Source organism: Prunus mume, linkage group LG1 (assembly GCF_029339155.1).
Source record: "Prunus mume cultivar Tortuosa linkage group LG1, ASM2933915v1, whole genome shotgun sequence".
Taxonomy (NCBI): Eukaryota; Viridiplantae; Streptophyta; class Magnoliopsida; order Rosales; family Rosaceae; genus Prunus; species Prunus mume.
Window position 1 is genome coordinate 19,618,486 of NC_142698.1, and position 25,007 is coordinate 19,643,492.

Here is a 25,007-nt window from a genome sequence, read left to right on the forward strand (position 1 = left end):
GCGGCTATAGGCTTTAAATACAATATTTTAATGACAACATTGCCGCACGGCTCTACGCTATACATAGAAATTTTAAAAGTACAGCCGCGGGCTATAATATTTAAAAAGTATCGCCGAGCGGCTATACTCGTTAAATTAGTTTCTTAACTTTTTTTTGTGCCAACTTCTTTAATTTAATATATGTAATTAAGTAATATCTTAGTTTTTTTAATTACTTTAATTACTAATTATATTTTAATTATTGTTTCTTTGGTGAAAAATATAATATTTTAAATTGAAATTTCAGAACAAGGGTACATCTTCTGCAATGTAAAATTAAGTACAGTTACATTACAAAGAAGGATTCTTACTCAAGCCCATCATCATGTGACACAGTTGGGAAAAGAGTTGCATTGTACAAAACCAGAAACTACAATGCTAGAGAAGACAGACAGAGAGACAAGATTAAAATGATTGTTGGAAAAAAAATAAAACTATGCCACACTAATAATGCAACCTTATCATCTTGTACTTTTTAAATGAGCTTCGATTTCTTCGAATGTATAATAAAATCTTCATATTTCAAAATGAGCATTTCTGTGATTTTAGGGTTGACTGCATGTTATCTTAAAATTCCTAAGTGCATTGAAGTGATTCGTGAAGGTTCTGTAAAAATATATACTATTTCTGAACAAGGAAACTAGATACTTCAGCAATGTAAAAATAATTACAAAATATTCATGTTCTTCTTAGCTAATGGTAAATCAAAGAAAACACATCAGAAACAAGACTGCTTTATTCAATCCTATCATTTTGTTCCTGCTCAAAAACAAAAAGCAAAGGAGGGGTTCAGAAAATTGTGCCGTTTAGCAATTAAGTTAGTTGCATGTTTTGGAAAATTGAATGCTTTATTGTTTAAGTGTTGTTAATTCTAAACGGCTGTACCTTTTACAGGATTATATAGACACCATGGAAGGGGCAACTTTATTTGACAGGCAAGCTACTACCCATATATGTGATTCTGGGGAAGAGTCAGTGGGATTGCGAAAGAAGCTTGCAGCCCAAGATTCTGGGGAATAAACAAAAGCTGCTAATACAGTTTAAATATTTTCGAAATAAAATAAAATAAATATTCGAATATTTAATGGTATCTGGGCGGCTATACTCTTTAAATGTACCAGAATATTTAAACAGTATCCCAGGGCGGCTATAATCTTTTAATATATTCGAATAGTTTAATAGTATAGCCGTCCGGCTATACCCCTTGAATATATTCCAATATTGAATAGTACAGCCGAGCGGCTATACGTTTTAAATGTATCTGAATATTTAAATGGTATAGCCGTTCGGCTATAAAAGTTAAATATATTCGAATATTTAATAGTACAGCCTCGCGGGTATACCTTTTGATTATTATAATAGTTTAATATTATGGCCGCACGGCTATACTATACGTACAGCCGCCCGGCTATACGCTCCGAATGCATTTGAATATACGTACAGCCGCGCGGCTATACGCTTTCAATATATTCCAATATTTTAATCTTATAGCCAAACGGTATACTCTTTAAATATATTCGAATATTTAATAGTATAGCCGACCGGCTATACGGGTTGAATGCATTCAAATATTCGATAGCATGGCCCTTCGGCTATACTTCCTGAATACATTCGAATATTTTAATTGTATAGCCGCGCGGCTATACGCTTTAAATGTATTCGAATTCTTTCAATATATATGAACTGTTAGAGAGAGAGGGAGAGACAGCTCAGAGCTCAATTTAAGTTGTTGATTCTTAGAAGCTTCAATCTATGGCTTCAGTGTATTTGATTTGATGGGATTTTTGTTTTGTTTGTAAGAATAAAAGAAAAAGAAACAAATCCAATTGGTATAAGTTTGAAAATTGGATCCCATTCATTCATGCATTAGAAATAATTACAGAACAAGGAAACTGGATACTTCTGCAATGTAAAAATAATTACAAAATCTTTCAAGAACACAAGGAAACATCATTTTCTTCTTAGCTAATGGTAAATCAAAGAAAATTAATCAGAAACAAGACTGCTGTGCTGGACATCCCCAAAAAGAATGATAGACAAGTCTCTTCCTGCTCAAAGTTTTCCAGAAAATTGTGCAGTTTAGCAATTAAGTTTGTTGCATGTTTTGGAAAATTGAAAACATTGCAATCTGCTACATATCTTGATATAATACATGATCTTAAATAGAAATTAAGTATGCAACTATACGCAGGACCACAATCATCTCCAGTGTACATGCATCCGCTTTGGTGGGAAATTTTTTTCTTTGTAAAATTTATAGGAAAATGTTCATGACTCCTGAAAGATATAGTTGTTATAAGTTTAAAACGTGGATCTCAGTCATGCATTAGATGCAAATATCTTCTCTGTCACACGTCAATTAAGTATGCAACTATTCAGGACTACGATCATCTTCAGTGTATTTGCTTTGGTGGGATTTTTTTCTTCTTCTAAAATTATTATAAAAATTACAGAATTATTTCCATATATGACACCGGAAGATATATGTAGTTGGTTTAAGTTTAAAAGTTGGATCTCATTCATGCATTAGATACAAAAGGTAAAGGAAGTGTGATTCTCATTATTGAATAAACTGTTACAAAGGCCTTTATACACAGCAACTATGCTGAGCTGTCATAACTAATTACAGATGAGAATATATTAGTAAACAGAAAATATAACTAATCTAACAGATTAATAACTAGTTACTGCCTTTAGCCTCCCTCAAGCTGAAAGGGGGAGAGAGAGCACACTAGATAAAGGCTTGTGCAAGCTGAAGGGGAAAGAGCATGTCTGGCAGTAGATAACGAAGGTTTGACGTGATTAGAGCGAATGTCTGCAGACTAGATTAACTGCATAGGAGAGGTCTGGCCTTGTCCAAGTGAGATACTGAAGGGCTCCAACAGTAGAGCAATAAAAGGTAGCATCAGCAAGAATGTCACCACAGTTATCCAACTTGTAAGAGCCAAGAGGAGTAGAACAGGGGCTGGCGCCAATAAAATCTGTTTTCTTGAGGAGATCACAGGCATATTTGGTTTGAGAAAGAAAAATACCCTTGCCAGATCGATGAACTTCTAACCCAAGAAAGTAAAGTAAAGGACCAAGATCTTTAACAGGAAACTTGGCACTAAGAAGAGAAATAAGAGATCTGCAGGCAGTGTTGCAATTCCCAGTAACTAGGATATCATCGACATAGACCATATTGTGTATTTTTTTATCATCAACCAACAATGCTCCAGCATTAGCATTTGAAGATGAGCCTACTTTCTTGCCACTAGACTTATTCCCATATGCATCCCTTTGGGAAGGAACCTCATCAAGACTTGTCGAAACGGTTTTAATTGGTATTTGTCTTGTGCCAGATACTTCAATGTTTCTTTTCCTAATGGGGCTTATCTAGGCATTGGAGATTATAGGACTGAAGGCATTTTCCACAGTGCTTCGGGTTACCCCCAACACAGCACACAAAACATACATGGCATACCTGCAAGAAAAAGAGGCAGGCGAGACAGAATATAGCAATGACCTTAAAAATAAATTATAGTCTAAGACAACTAAGAGAAGATCTTCATAGAAACCTAAATTAAAGAATCAAATCTAAATGTTCATCTCAACTAGATACGCTTTCAAGGGTCGGTTGAATCAGTATTACGAGGAATGCGGCAAACAAAAATTGTACTAACATTCTCCACCTAAAACATATGCAGTGAGGTACAAGCATAAATGCCATTTGCATATTAAAGAATAAGCAAAGCAAGAGAAGCTAAACGCATGCCATTCACAGAAATGTTTAAACTTCAGAATCAATTTGAATTCAAGTAGCCTAACGCATGCCATTCACAGAACCTTGTTATTGGCAAGACCATAGAAACTCCATGATAGGACAACTTCATCATTTCCTTCCACAGAAGACAGACACCAAGTCAGCAAATTTTGTATTTTTTTCTTCTGCGCCATGTCGTCGGTTGCAAAGAGAGAAGAATATAAGGCGCGAAACAGGGAGAGGAATGGAATTAGATGAATTAAGAGTCTCATGATCTCTTCTTCTATGGATCTGACTTGTACTTCACTGCTTCGGCTTCCCAATCTCAAATTTGCAGCTAAATTTTTTCACTTTCGGGTTTCAGACTTTCAGTCAATCGCAGTGTTCGAAAAGTCGGGCCTAGGCGGGGCGGCTAGGCGGGCGCTAGGCGGTGGACTAGGCGGCTAGGCGGTGGCTAGGCTGCTGGGAAGTAGCTAGGCGGGCGCCTAGGCGGGTTGGGTCTTTTTTCGGTGCCGAACCCGGAGGACGAAGCAGTGACTGCGAGAGAAAGTTCCGTCCTCTGCGAGTGCAAGCTTCCGTGTTCGTTCGAATATCTTTAACGCGTATAGCCGCACGGCTGTACGTTTAAAATATTCGAATGTAATTAGAAAGTATAGCCGTGCGGCTGTACGGTTATAATTTCTATTTATAGAGTCGAGCCTCAGCTATAATGGAAACGTATCATAAAAAAGAAGATGGAATATAAACGTATACTAATTTCTGAGCTGTTGTTGCTGTGTCCTTTCGAGAATGAACGAATACCATTGCATGTTCACCTTGCCTGAGTGAGTCAACAACCTGGCAGAAAAAATATCAATCAGTTAAATAATCATTCTAATACATACAGTATAGCCGCGTGGCTCGACTCTATGAATAGAAATTTTATAAACGTAGGGCCGCTTGGCTATACTCTATAAATACAATATTTTAACCGTATAGCCGGCTCGGCTCTACTTTATGAATAGAAATTTTAAGAGTACAGCCGCCCGGCGCTACCCTTTACATACAATATTTTCAAGGTATAGCCGTCCGGCTATACGCGTTAAAAGTATAAAATTAGTTTCTTTACTGTTTTTTTTTGTGTGGCCAACTTCTTTAATTTAATATATATAATTAAGTAATATTTAGTATTATTTTAGTTACTTTAATTAATAATTATATTTTAATTATTGCTTCTTTAGTAAAAAAATAGAATATTTTAAGGTATAGCCGACCGGCTATACGCTTTAAACAAAATATTTAACTGTATAGCCGCTCGGCAGTGCGCTATAAATAGAAATTTTAAGAGTAGAGCCGTTCGGCTATACGCTACAATATTTTAACAAGTATTTCCGCCGGCCACACACCAGAAATAGAAATTTATAAAATTATGGCCGTTCGGCTATAATCGCTTTAAATACAATATTTTCACAGTATAGCCGCTCGGCGCTACGCTATAAATAGAAATTATGAACGTACAGGTTTACACGTTATTTGGAAATTCTCACGCTCGAAACCCCAACGCCGACGAGCCAAGACCATCGCTGACGAGCCGACGAAGCACGAATGAACCAGGAACGACGCCAACGACGGTACAAATTCTTATTATCCCTTTCCTTTTTTCTCTGTGATTATTGGATTCAATGTTTGACTCCAACTTGTTTTCTTTGTGTTTTGTTCAATGTGTGATTGATTTGGGGTTCAATTTTGACTGATTAGGGTCAGATAAAGGGTTGAGTATCCATGTGTGTTCAGATTTTTTCTTCAGACAAACATAATTTGGTGGTGATGATGATAACTTCATCATATAGTGTTCTGATTATAACTGCTGCCATGCCATCTTTGTTTATTCTGCCATTATTGAGCTAGAACTGGAAATGTCCATCATGCTCATCTACAAAACGCAGTAATTCCCAGTGTGCATTTACTTTTGAGTATTTAAGTAAGAATATGTTTCTTAATCCTTAAATTAAATATGGATTGTTGAAATCCACCCTCACCACCGCTTCAATTGTTCATATGTCTCCTATTTAATAACTTCTGCTTTTGCCAGATCTCATAAAAAATCTAGAACAAGTGATTTTTTATTCCATCGTCTTAACTCTTAACTAACCAGTTTGGTAAGCAGATGTTAGGTTAGGTTAGGTTAGGTTAGTATGCTAAAGCTGTTTATTTTACCCTTGCACCCGAATTCAAACTTCCTTGCTGTACATTAGATTAGTTGGAATTAGAATATCAAACCAGTCTGATAAAGATTTCTAATGTAAATTGGTGCATTCGACCATGTTGGGCTAGCCCATCAAAACAAAGCTATTGGCGAACTAGGGCTTGACTTTGCAGGCTGTTGACCAGTCAGCATGGCAGGTTGGGTTGGGTTGAGCGCAATAGCTTCTGTAGAAATAAATAGTTTAAAGTGCTTTCGAGTGTTATAGAAACACGTTTTTGGGAAGACTACCAAGTATGCTGAGGCTACAGCATCTCAGCCTTCGGTAAGCCTGGCCTCCTTCCTCTTCTTTCTTCTTCATTTCTTCAACATATAAATCAGTTTTCCCACCCAAAACAAACATGAACCTCCAATCATTATAATTGAACTCAATTTCATACATTTTTCATAATGGGTAGTTTGCAGTTTGCTTAGCTGGGTTCATATACTTCATCGAATGGTTGCTGTATTCTTTTGAAAAGCTATAAAAACAAATGCGGCAACTGTTTGATGAAATGCTTCACTGAAAATCAAATGGTCGAACTTTTTCAAAGTTCTTATTTTGCTTGTTTATTTATTGTGTTTGGGTGCTTTACGATAGGTTTGAGATCTTGAGGCCGATATAGAACAATGGGAAGCGAAGAGGACCCGGTGAAGAAGACTCAGGTGGTGAATGCCCGTGCTCGAAACATTAGTCACAATGTTCGGTGCACTGAGTGTGGAAGCCAGTCCATTGAAGATTCACAAGCAGATATTGCCATCTTGCTTAGAAAGGTATTGCATTTATCATTATGTTGCATAAAGAAGATGGAGATATTTGCTATTCTTGTTTCATAAATGACTTTTGTTTTTTTTTTAAGGACATACTGTTATCATAATGGTCATTTGCTACCCGTCAATACCAATTTCAACTTATGCTATTTTCTTTTCTCTAATCACTCTGATTGCTTTCTAGTAGTGGTAATGCATATGTTATTTGTGCAGTTAATTCGTGATGAGATTCATGCTGGGAAGAGTGACAAAGAGATTTATAAGAAGCTTGAAGAGGATTTTGGGGAGACAGTACTTTATGCCCCAAAGTTTGATATGCAGACTGCAGCCTTGTGGCTATCACCGGTCAGTTGAAGAACCTTCAATAAAAGAAGTTAAACTTTTATATTTGTATTTTAAATCTTAATTTGTACATCTTACTGTTGCATTTGGGAAACAGCTTCTGGTTGCTGGTGCTGCTGCAGGAATTTGGGCTTATAAAAAGCACAGGCAAAAGACTAATGTCCACATCATGGCGCTGAACCTTGTTAGAGGTGTTCCATTAACCCCAAACGAGAAGCAAACCATGTTAGACCTCCTCACACCGCCGCCTTCACGAGGAAATATTCCTTCCTCGTGGTGGAGGAGGTGGAGAGAACAATGATGTGCCTTCAGGCCTTCTTTTCAATCTTATGCTTTGAACTATAGGGTTGAAACTATGGAACTATGGCTGAATAGCAGTCTACGGAGATGTAAATCAACTTGTTAATTGGTCTATTTTACAAGTAAACTCATTCATGATAAAGAATTCAGACTTTTGTACAATTTCGTACTGTAGCCAGAGATCACGTTGATTGCTTTGTTTAATAAATGATGTCTTGTTATTTGACTCTTATCATTTAAAAATCTTATCCATGTTTTGGTTGGAATTTGCTAGCCTTGAGTTTTTTTGTCTGAATTGAAAACCTCCCAGTTGCTTCCACTTATTTGTCTAATTCTCTCAACTATCAACTAATTGCAACTAAGACCCCTTGTTCTTTTTGTTTATGCAGTTAAACCCCTATTACACTATGTTTTTCTAGCAAATATCACCCTTTTATCCATGTCCTAGTAGGTCCTTCAACATTTCAGTAGATTTGTACAGAAGGATTCACTTGAGTTCGCCTAATTAGGTGGTTGATCAACTTCACGTCAACCTAAAAGGAAAAAAGAAAGGTTTGTGCTGATTTAAGCATCCATATCAATTGTCAATCCCATACTGTCTAATGTACCTAAAGGCGTGCTCCTAATGTACTTCACAGTATAAGCCTAAATGCACAAAACTGTCAAGAAATTTCCTGCAATGATATGTGATTACTTAAGAATTTACCATAATTAATTTATAAGTCGGATTGGCATCAAATTTCATGGAAACAAACTAGAGACATAAATCTTCATACAGAAAAATTATAGAGTCGTTTATAGCTAATTAAAAGGTCTAAAATTGATCTACAAAGTTACTCAGAAAATCTGTCAGCACATACTTTTCTTGAACACAGATCACTGATAAAATTCTCACAAATAAACTCTACGTCCAATAATCACGAAACTTTGCCACATTCAAGAAGACACGTATATGCTTAACATACCAAGATCTTTAGGTGAGTCATTCAACACTCTTCATACATAATGTAGTCAGGAAAATTCCTGTGCATCTGTTTCAACTTCATAAATTCACCAAAAATTCAATTCTCATATTTGCATGAAATCAGAGCCTACAGAAACTTAGAAAATCATCCTTCTCGCTAAATTTTTTCATTAGTGAATTCGAATTAAAACTTCACTCTAACAGACGACATGTTAGCGTAGTTCAAAACTGAAAAATTGTCAACTATAAATTGTTGAATGCTAGCAATATACATTTCAAGATGATGCTATTATCAAGGATATAGCCGACTTGCTTCCAGCTTATAGTAGCTCCATTAGCATCTTCATCTCGAGATTTGAGTGACCTACTGTCCTGAAGTTGGAACAACCTTCCCGTACCAAATTGTTGGTCATGGAATAGATGGTAAAAAACCTGAGGTGGTAGTGTGTAGTCCAGCGAATTTTCCGGAGACTCTTTTGAGCAATCCAATATTTCTCTAGGCACTTCCCTAATTGCTCTAATTGCTATGGTACCCCCTTCTCTTGCTTTTATTCGTATTTTTATTATTTGTTGTTAGGGAAAACAACATTTAGGCATTTAAAAACAAGTTTACCTATTTTTGTCCACTGATATATGACATAACTGTACTTGTTTTTAAATCATTACTATTAATTTATCAATATGAGCCGTTGCATTGTTTCGTGCAGAGACATATTTGCAAGAAGCTTGGCCGACGGTGGAATCTGCTTTAGCAGAGTATGGTATCATATGCAAATTGGATCTGGTATGTCATGATAAATGTTGAATTTGTAAATATTGATCTATGTGAAATCTACTCTTGATTGATCGGTGGTCAATTAAACACACCCAAATCATGTATGATTGGATGCAGCTACTAACTTCATGTATTTTTAATCACGGTCAGGTCTATCGTCAAGGCCAAGCAGCTTGTTGAACTCTTATCAATACGAATTCCGGTAAATGAGGTACAAATTGTAGTCCTTTTTGTTTTTGTTTTATTTTGTTCTCATCCGCATCCTACAAGTTATTCTGTGGTTTGAAGTAGCTGCTGCCAAGGCAGTATGGTATTTATTTTTGTAGTTTCAATATAACTCTTATGTCTTTGAAGGCAACAAACATCATACTATTAATATTGGTTGTTGCACCAACATTTTGATTTCAGGCAATTAGAGTAGTGAAACTGAGTGATATGCACTGCGACATCATCCAGCTTGGGGAAATAAATGGGCTTGGCTCAAAATTTGGTGTCACGCCGGTGGGTATTGCATATATATATTGCCTTCCCTTTTTCTCCCCGTGTAAATCCGATTTTAACGAGTTCTCAAGCGATGATGGATCTTAAGGATTTGCATTTATGAAGAATCTCGAGAATTTTGGAGTTATTTATTATTTTGATGCTTTCAATTCAAGTGACAAAGAATGTCAAGGACCTTTGAGTTATAGTCTCGTTTTAAATGGAACAATTTTAGCGTTGTGTTGCAAATATTAGCCAGCCTACAATATAGTCAAAACTGTATGGCAAACAAGGATTAATCGTTTTATCAGTTCTTGAATTTTGATCCGATTTGTATTTGAGTACCTCAATTTCCAAAATGGTTTCCGAGGTCCTTTAACTTTAGTTTCGTTAGGACAAATGGTCCTACCATCAATTTTGTTAACTTTTTCTGTTAAATGTAGGGGCAAAAATGGTATTTTAATATTCAAACTAAAAAAATGAATAAAAAAACATATCTTTAAAATAATAATAAAAGAAAATCAAATAAAAAACCAAAAAATATATATATCAAGTTTGGGGGAAGTAGAAATCGGGATAGAGAGGGAGAGAGAGATTTAATTTTAATTTTTTATTCATATTTTAATCAATTTTAATAAAAAAATACCATTTTGCCCCTATATTTTAACAGAAATTTTTTAATCACATATGTTGTCTTTTGCATCACTCCACCACCATGAATATACATGGATGAACTGTCCCCAAAATTTTTACTTAAATACGTTAATTTATTGTGTAAATTACCATATTCCAAAATCCCAAACAATAAACTGCATAAACTTCTTGTGCAAGAATATATGGATGTAGAGAAGACTTGTTAGTCTTTGTAGTCTGCTATCCAGATTGTTCCATCATATTGTTATCAATATGTACAATTTCCATATGTGGATGGAGAATGATACAGAAAGCTACTAATATAGATGCAATTATTGACCAAATTGTCGAGTTTAAAACCTTCTCATACAGCAGCTGTGGCTCACTCAGTTTGCATAACATATTCCAAATCATTGATCAAAAGTCCTTTACAGCATGATGGAGCAGTAATAACTTTATGCCCTTGATCATCCCTTATCAAATAAGATATGCAAATCCCTTTGTTTAACACTACATGTTTCTATGACTAATGATCAAATACATGCAAGCATGATATTATGAAACAAACAAATCGCCTTATAAGCCAATTCTTGAACATGCAATTATTCTAGTTTTAATATATATTATGTTGCGACATGTTATTCTTTGTCATGCTTGGAGAAGATAATTGTCTTAAGCTTTGAATATGTACGCATGTATTTTTTATGCTGTTGGAATACCATCCGCACGCAAAGCATGATGATATTCAATTAACAATAACTTCAGTCATGGCTAAAGGCAAAGTAAGAAATTAATAAGAGAAAAAGTCACGGCTTTGGATTGAAACATGACACAGGTCTTTGTTCATAAAACTTTTCAATTATTTAGGATAAAAATTTATCCACAGTGATTAATTCACACCAGTCCTTATTAATTGCAACAGAAATTTATGCTTGTCTTTCTCTAGCAATTTCTTTAGAACATGTCACAGCAATATGATAACAACAGTAATTTGCCCATTGTTTCAGAAAACTTTAGTTAATTCAACGTAGCCATTAAAACTGAAATATAAAACTTGAAAGCATATCATGGTTTATAGTTCGGTCAAAAGCAGCGAAAATTTATGCAACTAACTCGTATTCAATAAAAAACATCATACCCCAAAATCAAATATGAAGACTTAGTCAGGAAGCAGCGGAAGAGAATTGATATACCACCTCTGTTTATTTAGTTTAACTGGTATAGCAAGATGAAAAACCTCTCTCAAGTAACTTGGAGTACATAAACATGTGTTTCATTGTCAAAGGAAGGTGCACGTTTCACTGAGCAAGTAAAAGGTTGTCGTGCTTAAGACCAATTTGACCATGTGATAGTTAAATAAGATAAAGTCGTCAGTCTCTAGAATTCTCTTATGAGGTGGCAGCCGAAGATTAAAATTAAAAAATAAAACAAACAAAAAACTGATTTGATAGGAGACACACATACCATCCCAAGAAAGAGGCATAACAACGAAAACCAAGATTTCAAGCTGACAATTCTGACTAGCTCATTTTCCTTGCTGACCTCAAGTTTGGAAACCAATAGCAGAGTTCATGCCAAACCATGCTTTGTTATATCTAATCTCCATTAGAAAACTATCCCAACTCATCCCTGGTTTGGCATCAAACTCCAACCCATACATATGGAGCTATTTTCATTCTCCATCCTTTATGCATACTTGTGTTTGTCCCTATTTTATCAACCAGCACGCACTCAGCAGGCATACATCAACGGCAGCACACTGTGGAACTGCTCTGGTAACCCTGCCACATCAAAAGGGTACCTCTGTGATGCTAGTGTGAAGTCATGTGAAGCCTTTGTCACCTTCCGATCGCGAGCACCTCATGACACCGCCATCAGCATAGCCTATCTGCTTGGCTCTGAAGCCTCTAAGATTGCCTCAATTAACAAAGTTTCAGCAAGTGACAAGATTCCAAGCAACAAGTTGATTGTAGTTCCAGTTTCTTGTTCATGTTCGGGCAATATCTTCAAGCACTACTCGCCTTACACCGTGACAAAAAACGATACATATTTCAAGACAGCCAATGACACCTACCAAGGCCTGACAACATGCCAGGCTATGATAAGTCAGAACTATTACGACCCTGAAAATATTCCGGTGGGAGCAGTGTTAACGGTTCCTGTGAGATGTGCTTGTCCGAGTGAAAATCAAACTGCAGATGGGATGACCTCCCTGCTGACATACATAGTAGCCAAGAATGATACAATTGCATCAATTGGAGGGATGTTTGGGGTCAACACACAAAGTATAACAGTGGCAAATATGCTGTCACAGGACATCATTATCGACCTTAATACGCCTGTTCTTGTTCCACTCAAAAGCAAGAGATGCCCCACTTCTGATGGTTCCCTTGCAGATGGGATATACCTAGAATATGTCGATTGCATTCGTGGTGGCAAAAAGTTTCCGGTGAAATTGGTTACACTGCTAGGTGCATATCTCTATCTTCTATGTCTTCTTGTTAAATATAAGTTCAAAGGAGAAGGCTTTAACGAAAACCATGTACAAGTACAATCTGGTAATTCAATTTTCAACTTGACATAAATAATCTAATTGGTATTCTTTCTTTACTCATTTACATAACAGGTATTGGCATAGGCCTTGCATTCATATGCATGTTCCTTTCAGGCTACAAGTTATATCAATGCCTAAAGAGAAGGAGAATCAAAACCCAACAGGAGAAATTTTTCAAGCAAAATGGGGGGTTCTTGTTGCAAGAAAAAATCTCATCTTTTGGGAGTAGCAGCAAAGCAAAACTTTTTACTGCAGAGGAGCTGGAAAGAGCAACAGATAACTACAACCAGAGCCGCTTTCTTGGGCAAGGAGGCTATGGCACAGTTTATAAAGGGATGCTACTTGATGGTACCATAGTAGCTGTTAAAAGGTCAAGAGCAATAGACAAACATCAGATTGAGCAATTCATCAATGAAGTTGTCATTCTAACTCAAATTAATCATCGAAACATAGTGAAGTTGCTGGGTTGTTGCTTGGAGACTGAGGTTCCAGTTCTAGTTTATGAATATATTCCGAACGGAACACTCTCCCATCATATCCAGCAGAAGCACATTGAAACACCATCACTTTCATGGGAACATCGCTTCAGGATCGCTTGTGAAGTTGCCGGAGCAGTATCATATATGCACTCTGCAGCTTCAATCCCCATCTTCCATAGAGACATCAAGTCTTCTAACATTCTTCTAGACCATAACTACAGTGCTAAAGTATCTGACTTTGGGACTTCCAAATCAGTTCCCCTTGACAAAACTCACTTAACCACAGAAGTACAGGGAACTTTTGGGTACATGGATCCAGAGTACTTCCAATCTAGTAAATTTACTGATAAAAGTGATACCTACAGCTTTGGAGTCACACTTGTAGAAATATTAACTGGGAAAACCCCGTTTTCTTTTGCTAAAGAGGACGGGGAAAATCTGGTTGCTTCTTTCATTTCATTGACAAGGGAAAACCAACTTGTTCTGATTTTGGATCCTCAAGTGGTTCGAGAAGCAGAGATGGAGCATGTCGGAGCAATTGCTGAGCTTGCAACAAGGTGTTTGAGGTTGAATGGGAAAAAGAGGCCTAGTATGAAAGAGGTATCAACAGAGTTGGAAGGATTGAGGAACACTCAAAGATGCCTAGAAAAGTTCCAAGAGCCTCAGTCATTCAAAGACGAAACAACATTCATGCACTCTACCAGTGAAACCATGAAAGATCCTACAGAGGAAAGCATTGATTTCTCTATGGAAATTGAATCTGCATCATTTTAAATATCGGTTTTCTTTGATACCCCGAACTTTTAATTTGCTTCCCCAGTTTTGTTTTAGATCTCAGTTCATTATGGCATGTTTGGTTTGTATTCACAAAATCTCCAACCACGATAAGATTGGTTTTCAAAAAGGTATATGTATTATTAAAATTAAACTGCTGTTATAAAATCCAGCCATCGGTAAACTGATACACAATATTCCAGCGTCTATTGCATTCTGTATCCTAGTTAACTAATTAGGTAGGACCAACCCCCAAAAAAAAAGAAAAAAAAAAAAGAAAAGAACCAAAGACCAAGAAAACTCATAAGAAAATTTTGAAATCGGAATCACACTTGGTAGTGATGTTGGAGGCTTGACCATCAATGTAATTGACCAAAGGAACCTGCAAGTGACATGTAAACTCCGACCGCGATTGCTGAGAACCCAAAAACCAAGTACTCGCGGGTGACAAAAAGTAGACGTTTTGAAGATAGAGCTTGACAGCAATTTGGTAATGAGTTCCGGCAGCAGTAAATGTAACATTGGAAAGATTCACCAAGCCATGTTGGTGCCCCTTGAACGAGAGTGTCAAAACAGTAGTATTTTTAACACCTTGGTAGAAGGAGTTCAAATTCACCGTACCGAATGCCTGGTTCTTGTAAGAAGCCGTGAGTTCAATATTATCGTAATAGGTGCGGTAATGTTTGTTAGGGTTTCGCAGGGAAATATTGAGAGCAAGATTATAGTGGAGGGTGGTGTTGTTGGTGACGCTGAACTCAGTGAGCAAGGCACGAGTTACAGCAGAGTTAGGGATAAGGGGATGATTGTATAAAGAAATAACGATACACAATGCATAGGCAGTAAAGGTCACAAGGGTGATGGTGGCCCATAGATTCATGGTTGATATGACAAAAAATATGATGAAGTATTAGGGCTAGGGTTAGTCCGTGCAATGTGAGATGGGTGTATCTTTGACGTGGTATACTATATATATGCAGTTTGAGCACGAGGAGCCCTGCTTTCTTGTTTTTCAATCTTTTCCTAATCATGCACGGTGCACCCCCAAAAAGAAAGACACAAACTTTCCCAAAAATCAGAGTAAATAGTTTCCCGATGTTGATACACCAAAAGATTGAGAGTCGCTGTTGGATCATCAATGCTTTTAATCCAACGGCTATTGAATACTCACTTAACAAGCATTCCCGATTCTTTTTCATGTTCCGGGAAAGATTTATAATACAGAGGGCCTTAAACTACAAGAAATTGTTCTTGTTCCAGGAAAGATTATAATACAGAGAGCCTTAAACTACAAGAAAACCAACAAAGTGGATCCGCCACAAATAAAATATTTGTGGCCGGATTTAGCCCAGACAGCACGTATCTGAGAAAGATTCTCTTATAATAAGCATAGAACATTCAATGACAAGTTCCACATTCCTTGCATTTACAAATTGCCTGACTAACAAACTCTGCACACCACCTTTCTATACTTCCCCTATAAACAAACAGAGTTTCACCCCCCAGCCAAGCTACCTTGAAGCTACACCCTAGCACTACGATCATCAGATATAGTCTCTTCAGAAGAAGCATCGCTGTCTATAACAATCAAGTCTTCTTGCTTACCCCCGTGACGAGAATAATCCCTTCTCAGATTAGCCATCCCGAGTCCTCCAAGTCCTATTCCTGATGGGTAATTGGAAAGAGGACTAGTACTTAATGGCGGCAGGTTGTTTTCTCTGAAAACACCCATTGTAAACCGCATTTCATTCCTAGGTACAAAATGTGATTCCTGACGATCAAAATCAGGATAGGTGACATTCAACATGTCTGGATGAGCAATCAATGAAACAGTTGACGACGGAGTTGGCTCTGTCAGGCTCACTGGGGAAGCAACAACAGCTTCTCTGAGCCAGTGGGGCAAGTTTCCCTTTGCTCCAACACAAGTTGTGGGGCCATTAGTTGATAGTAAATTGCCCTTTGCCATCCTCCTACTTCTACTTAAAATACTAAATTCATCCTCGTCATACTTCTCCCTTCGGAAACCAAAATGAGATGTCCTCTTTGTGTAACTAATAGGCCTCTGGAGGTGTTCATTGCCATTATTGCAAGTATAAGCCGGCTGGAATAGTGGCCTCCTCCAGGCATTACCTCCTCTACAAGCATCAACATTGCCAAATGAAAGTCCGGGTTCATCTGCTGTATTTTCTTTCCAGATTCCTGTTTTTGGACCTAAGAAGTAGTGGTAGTCCAAAGAACTGCCTTGTGCTATCGAGTACTTGAATTGAGGAACACATATGCCACTCAAAAGTTTTGACTGTTCCTCTTCCCACCGCTCAGCTAAGTCCCTTGCCACCCTCCATGATGAGAAGTGCAATCTTGGATCCCTTAACATAGCATCCCAATTGTCCCTTCCATGTCTCCTCACACCTATCCATAGAAAATCCAACTCCTCTTCAGACCACATTGTACTATATGGCTTATATTTGTCGTGAAAACTACTCCATTCATTGAAAGCTCTTGCTCGGCTTGCAATGCTATCATGCATAAGCTTGTGTCTCAATACTGATGATAAATGGCTCGAGGAAGATTGGAGTGCTGCATCTCGGATAAATTCTCTGGTTTCAATGACAGAGTTCAAGAAGGGAAATGCACTGAAGCAGGTATTGGTTGCACATCCTGCGGTTAAAGGGTTTTCTGGTAAGGATAGACCTAGTAACAGAGGAGATTCTTGTTCTGGTTGATTATTTTTGCCTCCCAACTGAAGAATTTTTCTTTGTTCTGAAGCTATAGAAGACGCCGCCACAGGCTGTGTTGTCACTGGGCGAAAAATGTCACTGGTTTTTTCTTCTGAAAATAGCTGGAATCAATTCCAAACATGAAAAGTAAAATAAGATCAGTTGACAGCCAAATCATCCCCAAAACTTCAAACAACAAGACTTACAACACTCACTTGCAGACATTGGTTTTTTGGTGTAATTTCCTTGGGAAATAGAGGACTAACTTTATCATCATCTTTGCAGCTGTCACCAACTTCTAAAAATTCAAATGCATCTTTGTGTAACCGTGAAGCATGAGTTTCTACCCTTTCAATTCTCGCAGCTGACATTTCTGGAGGAGACAGTTCATGCAATACAGTGGCATTATTTCTGCTAGTAGAATCCAAGGAGTCCCACATAGTTTTTTGCGCAGCCAGGTCAGGTTGCTTCTGAGAACTCAAGTTTAAGTCAACATTGCATTCCACAGTGCCACATGAATCTGCTAGTAAGAATTCTTTTAGATAAAGTATTGTAAGTTAAACACAACGTGAATTGATAATGTTACTGGTTCAAATGCATTCCTAGAAATTAATGAAGTCCTACCAGTGGGGATAACAGACAAGTCCAAATAAGAAAGTGATCTGCCTAAATGAGGGGTTTCTGTTGCTTTAAGATCATCACTTGATAAATCTTGAGCTTCGGAAGAGGAGTCTCTAGTATCACTACTTTTTCTTAAATGATCCGTGCAAAGAACTTCAGCATCCATTGCACTTTGAGCATTCTGGTCAAGAACTTTTCCAGCCTGTTGTAAGGCGTCACTGCCTGTTTTTTCCTCATCATGCAGTTGTTCTTCTTCATGCATCGAACTGTCCCGATGAATGAAGTAAGCAATTAAAATATAAGAAACCAATAAGTTCTGAAGTTAATGTGAACCTACATTTTAGTACCAGCGGCAGCAGATCCAGCACGAGCATATGTAAAATCAAAGATCTGTAGCAAAGAAATTAGATCGGTGATTACAAATTACATACAGAAATGAAGTATCAGGTTAAGAATGCACATAATGGTGGAGTCAGTCAGCCAGTCAAGGACAACTAAGCACTAACAATGATGCACCTTTTATTCTGACCTTGTTTTTATACATATGTATTATTATAGAATACATGTAAATGAGAATGTATTTTCCATGTCGCATCTTATTTTCTAATTCTCATTTCACATGATTGTGTTTGTGCTCATAGGCAGATACATTATTTCTAAATTGACAAAAGATAGGCTTCATATTACATACCTCTCTGGAATGCTTCAAATCTGCTTCATGATCTACTGAGCAGTTTTCAGGGGAAGTTTCTTCATAAGAACTGGTATTAATACAAACAGAATTATTCAATTTGGTTATCAATGAGCAGCTATTTTCCACAGGCAGTGATTTCCTTTGTATACTAGACTCATCCATATCCTTTTTTCTTTTATTCCTTCGGCAGAAAGTAACCAATGGGGTGGTCAACTTGTTTTGCGCAGCTGAATCACCACCTAATTTATCTAACTTATTTCTAGAGAATGAATCAGTGTCTTCTAAGTTTGATGTATTCAATCTTGGCGTGCTACCATCACATTCAGAGCTGCTTTTTCTTTCAAATGCTGCGGCTGCTGATGATGATTTTTGTCTGACAAAATCAGCAGTAATTACAGCGGAATTCATCACCAATTGAGAAACTAACCTCCCTCCAACATTATTATCATCAACCAATGCTCCAGCATTAGAATTTGAAGATGAGCCAACTTTCTTGCCACTAGACTTATTCCCATATGCATCCCTTTGGGTGGGAACCTCATCAAGACTTGTCGGAAAGGTTTTAATTGGTATTTGTCTTGTGCGAGATACTTCAATGTGTTTCTTTTCTTTATGGGGCTTATCTAGGCATTGGAGATGATACGACTGAAGGCATTTGCCACAGTGCTTCAGGTTACCCTCGACACCGCACACAAAACATACATGGCATACCTGCAAGAAAAAGAGGCAGGTGAGACAGAATATAGCAATGACCTTAAAAATAAATTATAGGTCTAAGACAACTAAGAGAAGATCTTCGTAGAAACCTGAATTAAAGAACCAAATCTAAATGTTCATCTCAACTAATACGCTTTCAAGGGTCGGTTGAATAGGGCACATTCTGGTGGTATCTGGTAATCCCTTAAAACCTTTTTCTTTTCAGTATTTTTTCAAGAACGAAATTATTAGAGGAAAAATAGGGGAGGATGGATTATTAAATTATCTACAAAAGATGATTGACATACAACATATATCCCTATGAAACAAACTAAAAAACGTGAACAGGTTCCAACTTTCTAAAATCTCACCGCAGAATTTCTGTTATAATGTTCTGATGAACGCTTATCAATCAAATGAACTTGCAAGTCTGGTGGTTTGCTTAAAGAAGTATCATTGGGAGCAACAAAAAGCGAATTATGGCACTCATGTCCCTGTACAGGATCTGTTCTTGATTGCCGCTTTCGCTTATACGTTAGCAACACTTTGCTTCCTGACATTTAAGCTTTCAAAAAGAAATCTTGCTGCAATTCCAAACTCTAGGACCGCATTTTTCACATGAAATTTGTATTTATTCCACTATGTTCAGTCTCATTTCAACACAGAATAACCTGCATATGTTAAGGAAGAATATACAATTAACTAAACAGCAAGTCATGACTCATATAGTTAATACAGTTATGAGTAGCAACACAATGATAGCTGAAGGGCAAAAGACGGATTTCAACTACTCTGAAATAGTGAATCACTATTACGAGGAATGCGGCAAACAAAAATTGTACTAACATTCTCCACCTAAAACACAGGCAGTGAGGTACAAGCATAAATGCCGTTTGCATATTAAAGAATAAGCATAGCAAGAGAAGCTAAACGCATGCCATTCACATAAATGTTTAAACTTCAGAATCAATTTGAATTCAAGTAGCCTAACGCATGCCATTCACAGAATAAGGAACAAACAGAACAAGAGAATCATTTTGCATTTTGCATTCATGGCCTTCTTATTAAGCTAAACAGTTACAGAGAACCTCAGGTTCTCAGCAATGCCTGGGTGATTATACACATTTCTCACATGGGTTTACTAAGCCAGCATCATTCTCGTCCAAGTTTTGCTTTATTTGATCTTTTGGCGCACACACCCAAATCCTGCACTAAGCTAGACCCACCAAATTTTCTTTATTTTGTTTTGTGTTTCTTGTTTCCCAGCGCTAAACTCATTTTCCATGACGCAAAGCTAAATTGTACAATTTCCACAAACACATGACTAATTGAATGTCTAAGAAAAAATCACTTGAATTGAGAGCATCAGGTAAAAAGAGAATGGAGAAGGGTCAAACCGGAAACGAAGGATGAGCTCAACGACGTCCGAGCACCCACCACAGCTGAGACCTCTGTGTGCGTAGAAAAATCAAATGTGAGTGCTTTACTAGCTGTTCCTCAGTAGAAAGACAGAGGAGAGAGAGGGAGAGAGAGCATTTATCAGTGACCGTGAAATGACTGAGTGAGTCATCGAAACGTTTCACCTTTTTAGCGTTTTTTTATTTTTCGGTTTCTAATATTCAAAACGCCTCTCTCTTTGAAATTGAATCTCCTATGCGAGGCGGGCACGCGGGTGAAATTAACACGTGTTGATACGCTCGCTTGTTCGCGCGTTTCAACGTGGCTAAAGCTTATACGTCCCGTCCTGCAGGCGGCCCCATCTTTGAACAGGCAAGGGAAATTCACGTGCCAAAGAGGATAAGCAGTACGAAACAAGAACAGACAGAAGACAGTATCAGCTTTTGCTGCACGCGCGCCCAAGAGGACACGCGACCTCGATATGACACGTCACTGTCCGTTGGGCCCCATAGGAGTTAGTGTTACATTTATGGTCCGACGGCTTTTATCCGTGGGCTTTTCTTCTTCTTTTTTTGGGTCAAATTTTATCTGTGGGCTGGGCCTTGTATGTTTTGTAATTATTTTGTACATAAAAAGAAGAAGAGGTTTTCTATTTAAACCCCGCACTTCTCTTTGTTCACTACAATACTTAAATCATTAAGCTGTAAGTTTTATTATTATGTAAAAAGACAGAAAAGGTTATCCAACTTAATAATTAACTCTAGTACATCTATACACACACCCTACAGACCCCACCACTATTCATATTAAGTTTTAAAAACCTCCTTCCAACTTCCTGTTTACAAACTCTCTCTCTCTCTCTCTCTCTCTCTCAAGTTCTCAACTCAACAATACTCAAGTGTTAGAATTCCAGTTACAATTCTTGGAGAGAGGTAAAACTGTTCTCTTTCTCTAGAAAGTATTAAATTTCAGATTTGGGGTTTCATTTATTTGTGTTTTTTTTTGTTGGGAACAAAGAAAATTGTGGGGTTTGAATAGAAAATATCTTTTAGTTCTTATTTTTTCAGTTTGGGGTGTATTTAAGGGTAGTTTGGGAAGATAGTGGGGTTTTCTTAGAAATTGTAAAAATTTAAACTAGAAATTGGGGTGAACTTAGAACATGGGGTGAACTAAGAGAACTGTGGGATTTAAATAGAAAATCTCAAAGAAGAAACTGTCAAGGAGATCACAAAACTTACCACCACATGAAAATTCACGGAACATTGTGCGATGCTGTGAACAGAAGGATTACAGGACCACTTATATATATCATACAAATTTTCAACTTTTGCCCCCACACAAAGTGCTGCACCTCAACGGCCTATACTTGATCATGTAAGCAGGGACTCAAATGCCTTAGTATGTAATGTAACATAAAACATGTATGGGGAAAAAAGAAGAAAACGGCTTCATATTATGAATAGGTACATTTAGGAAAAGGAAAAAGAAGAATAAGAAGGATAAGGGAGGAGGAGGGAAAGGGGGATTAGATTCAGCGACGTATGGGCAATATGCCCCATTGGTGCAGAAACCCCTCCCCAGTGGTGACTTCTAGCACCAATAGAACAACCACCGCCAACATAGCTGCTCTTCCATTCCATGTCTCAGCACTTTTTGTCCAACCCCATTCCCAAACTGTCACAGGTGCTGGTAACTCCCTACGCTGTGAATCATAGGCCGCTAACAACTCTTCCACACTCCCAAGTGGTACTAAAGGCTGCGAGAAAATACCCAAACGTCATCCAAAGACAAGCATAAAGTATAGTAAGGACCTATCCAAGATGGGTTTTCAATACAAAAAAACAGCAGGGGCAAATATACAAAACATGTTACTCTTTGCAAGCTTCTCTCTGCCACCCACACACACCCATGTGCACGCAAGACACACACAAGGCACAACATTGTTCAGGAGGGAGTTTACCTGTCGAGCTTCAAGATTAGAGACTGCCATAGCTCCAACATATGGCAGGCTCTCAATCACAGCATCTGCCAAATCTGAAATGAAGGTGGCCTCACATCCTAGTGCAGGAACACGCCCCCAAATCTCTATACCAGATTTCATAGCCAATTCTTTGTACTCAACGTCAATTTCTTCTAGAGTTTCAATATGCTCGCTGACAAAGCTGTGGATCAAGCATCAAACTTTAATCACAAAAATAAGTCCACAATTCATACATATGATTGTCTGGTTTGCATCCGTACAGGGCGCAGCTAATCTAAAGCTATCAATGGTAGTTTTTTTTTGGGGAGAGAGAGAGAGAAAACACTGACAACAATTACCTTATAGGGACTGCCAGCAGCCTTTTAACTCCCTTTTGCCCAAGCTCAACTATTGTCTCATCGGTATAAGGCTTTAACCACTCCACAGGTCCAACTCTGCTCTGTAAGAACATTCACTAGCTATCAACCATGTCATGAATAATATATTATGTATGCAGAAGATAGACATAGAATACAATCATAAAAATCTCACATGAAATAACAAGTATTCCACTATTTTGTAGATGATCTTTGAAAAACCTATCCCTATTCTTGAGAGCCCTATCAGAGCGAGTCAAAAACCAGACCTCCAGTGAAGTTAAGTTTCCTAGTTTCCTATTCTGAAATAGTCTTTAGTTTTCTTTTTTGTGTAGGATTACTTTCTCATGCATTTCTTTAAGAACAAGATGATTTACCAATATTGTATTCTATTATCCACGTCAAAGTGAAATTTACCTATAGATAGTTCTAAATCAGGAGACATTTAAATCAGATCAAATTAAAAGCACAAGCGCACCTGATAGGCAAGGGTGTATGCATTAGTTCTTTTTCTCTTTTCTAATTCTTCCATTATCAAATCTATGCATTCCTCCATCTCTGCCTTGTATGGATCGCCAGCCTCTTCCACATATGCAAGTGGCACCCCATGTGCGCTAAAGAATATCATTACCTAAAATGCACATTTCCATGAACCTAAATCTTAGCCATTTGCCACCTAAAACAAGTTTTAACAATGTGAAAAAAGAAGAAGTTAACAACACCTTCTCAGGGCTATCAAAACTTTGAAGCTCCCTTTCAATCAAATTTGCCATTGCTGTTATGTACCCTTCACGCTGGTACCAGGATGGTATTACTGTGTGCTGCATGTTGACTAGATATTCATCCTCCCTGATAAACCAACGAACTATATGGTCAAATTAAAGATTATACTGTAGGACAATGATAAGGAAACACATGGCTAGAGTTAGACATCACCTGAATATACTCTCCAAAAGCCGAAGGCTTGAACCGCTAGTCGATATTGAAAATTGTGGATAAAGTGGAAGGACAACAAGCTTTGTAATTCCATCTCTTTTTATCTACAAAATTGTTTTGAAACCAACAAGAAGATCCATGAACTTTGGTTCATAAAACTAGCTCGAGAATTGATAGAGCGCAAGCAAAAACCTAAATGCCAGATAACAAATTTGCAGGTTACCTGATGAATTGGATTTTCAACTAAAACTTGACAAAAGTGCAGAATAACTACTATAATCAGGTGGCATCGTATATAAAGAAAGAAGAACAAGTTTCGAGTAATTGGTGAACTAAAGTTGATGTAGAATGATTCAACATAAGCTATAGATTTGTTTACTTTTCAAAGTACAAATAATTCATTAGCTTCGATATCATTAACGGATATCTTGAAAATCAGAATTAAGGTTGACCATAAATACCTGTTCGATAGCTTCTTCAGTAAATGGATGCCAATAACGCATACCCACATACACTTTTGCAGGGACATCCTTCGCCCAAAGAGCCTTCCTCAACTCTTCCGCCTGAAGGAAGAAAAAGGTACCCAATGAATTTCTGACTAGATAGCATTTCCATTAAGCTTAAAGCACTACTCTTTCTACAATCTGCATGCAATTTAAGAAAACTTAGTCAATGGATGTGAAGAGAAAATTAGATGTCATGCCTGTGCATCAGTTATTCGTCGAAGAGGAGAACCACCGCCAATTGAGGCGTAGCCTTCTTTGCTCTTTGGTGCCCTGAGAACAGATATAAATTGCGCCAACGGCTTTTGAAGAAAACGGAACAATCTTGGCAGTCTGATGATATCCTGCCCATTTTGTTACATACACTCAAAATCACCATTTCAAAACAGCAACTTTAATTGATATGCACAGTAAAGTTACGAAATTCAAATTAATGTCCTTTTGTTAAAATTCAGTAATTAAAACTAGAAAAAATAATAAGAATTCAGAGCTTGAGAAGTTACAGGGTCTGCGAAGAGGTTGAACAAGAAGGGTTGGACATCGTCAAGAGTCTCGGGGCCACCAAGGTTGAGCAACAAGACTCCGACTTTATCATCTCCAGTAAACGGCGTCGTAGGAACGTCCCGAGTTTCCGAAGCCACCAACGCTTTTAGCGGCCGCAAGCATTTCCGCAGCGAGTCCTTGGAGAAGAGCAACGAAGATTGTGTCGACGAGTATCTGGCAACCACGCAATTTCTAGAAGGTGCTGCAGAGCTGTGACTCTGAGAGACGCAGAGTCCTCCACGTGGCAGCAGCCTGTGGTCGGAGGGAATGGAGGATGAGATGGTCCAGGGTAGCATTGCTATGGATTCAGCCGCCATTGCCCGAGCTCTGATGAGCCCTCCACTGAGACTGAGAGGTAAACGACAGCATACAGGAAGAGAAGAGGAGAAAAGATAGGGAGGTGTTTGGCTATGGGTGTTGAGTGCACAGTGAGAACACGTGGACTGTTAGAAGCCACTCTCACTCACTTCTGATGAGGGTTCGAATTCGAA

General features: G+C 37.8%; 5 protein-coding genes across 7 annotated transcripts; 2 read left to right on the plus strand and 3 right to left on the minus strand.

Moving 5' to 3' along the window:
• Window positions 1–5,257: 5,257 nt before the first annotated feature.
• On the plus strand, window positions 5,258–7,636 carry CCMH (cytochrome c biogenesis protein family). Of its 2 annotated transcripts, none has more exons than XM_008220180.2 (4): window positions 5,258–5,391; window positions 6,604–6,776; window positions 6,987–7,118; window positions 7,213–7,636. In XM_008220180.2, the coding sequence occupies exons 2-4, from the start codon at window positions 6,633–6,635 to the stop codon at window positions 7,414–7,416; spliced, it is 480 nt and encodes a 159-aa protein (XP_008218402.1). In that variant the 5' UTR covers window positions 5,258–5,391; window positions 6,604–6,632; the 3' UTR covers window positions 7,417–7,636. The 2 variants fall into 2 exon arrangements, with proteins under 2 accessions (XP_008218402.1, XP_008218401.1); XM_008220179.3 differs by lacking the exon at window positions 5,258–5,391 and adding an exon at window positions 6,145–6,288.
• Window positions 7,637–11,797: 4,161 nt separating this feature from the next.
• Window positions 11,798–14,150, plus strand: LOC103318754 (wall-associated receptor kinase-like 1). Its single transcript, XM_008220185.2, has 2 exons — window positions 11,798–12,738; window positions 12,894–14,150. Exons 1-2 carry the CDS (start codon window positions 11,928–11,930, stop codon window positions 14,072–14,074), a joined length of 1,992 nt encoding a protein of 663 aa, XP_008218407.2. The 5' UTR covers window positions 11,798–11,927; the 3' UTR covers window positions 14,075–14,150.
• A 44-nt stretch (window positions 14,151–14,194) lies between these two features.
• LOC103318875 (NDR1/HIN1-like protein 3) lies at window positions 14,195–14,973 on the minus strand. Its single transcript, XM_008220309.2, has one exon. The coding sequence runs from the start codon at window positions 14,949–14,951 to the stop codon at window positions 14,376–14,378; it is 576 nt and encodes a 191-aa protein (XP_008218531.2). The 5' UTR covers window positions 14,952–14,973; the 3' UTR covers window positions 14,195–14,375.
• A 460-nt stretch (window positions 14,974–15,433) lies between these two features.
• On the minus strand, window positions 15,434–20,362 carry LOC103318753 (uncharacterized). 2 transcript variants are annotated; one of them, XM_008220184.3, is made up of 7 exons: window positions 20,197–20,362; window positions 19,171–19,470; window positions 18,101–18,814; window positions 17,747–17,799; window positions 17,413–17,675; window positions 17,004–17,308; window positions 15,434–16,910 (listed from the first exon to the last, which is right to left on the minus strand). In XM_008220184.3, the coding sequence occupies exons 2-7, from the start codon at window positions 19,357–19,359 to the stop codon at window positions 15,594–15,596; spliced, it is 2,841 nt and encodes a 946-aa protein (XP_008218406.2). In that variant the 5' UTR covers window positions 19,360–19,470; window positions 20,197–20,362; the 3' UTR covers window positions 15,434–15,593. The 2 variants fall into 2 exon arrangements, with proteins under 2 accessions (XP_008218406.2, XP_088909043.1); XM_089052917.1 differs by having other exon boundaries at window positions 17,004–17,323.
• Window positions 20,363–21,472: 1,110 nt separating this feature from the next.
• On the minus strand, window positions 21,473–24,954 carry LOC103318752 (ferrochelatase 2). The gene is made up of 9 exons (XM_008220182.2): window positions 24,477–24,954; window positions 24,174–24,317; window positions 23,932–24,033; window positions 23,471–23,574; window positions 23,257–23,383; window positions 23,013–23,165; window positions 22,517–22,617; window positions 22,158–22,359; window positions 21,473–21,953 (listed from the first exon to the last, which is right to left on the minus strand). Exons 1-9 carry the CDS (start codon window positions 24,831–24,833, stop codon window positions 21,729–21,731), a joined length of 1,515 nt encoding a protein of 504 aa, XP_008218404.2. The 5' UTR covers window positions 24,834–24,954; the 3' UTR covers window positions 21,473–21,728.
• Between the last annotated feature and the right edge of the window lie 53 nt (window positions 24,955–25,007).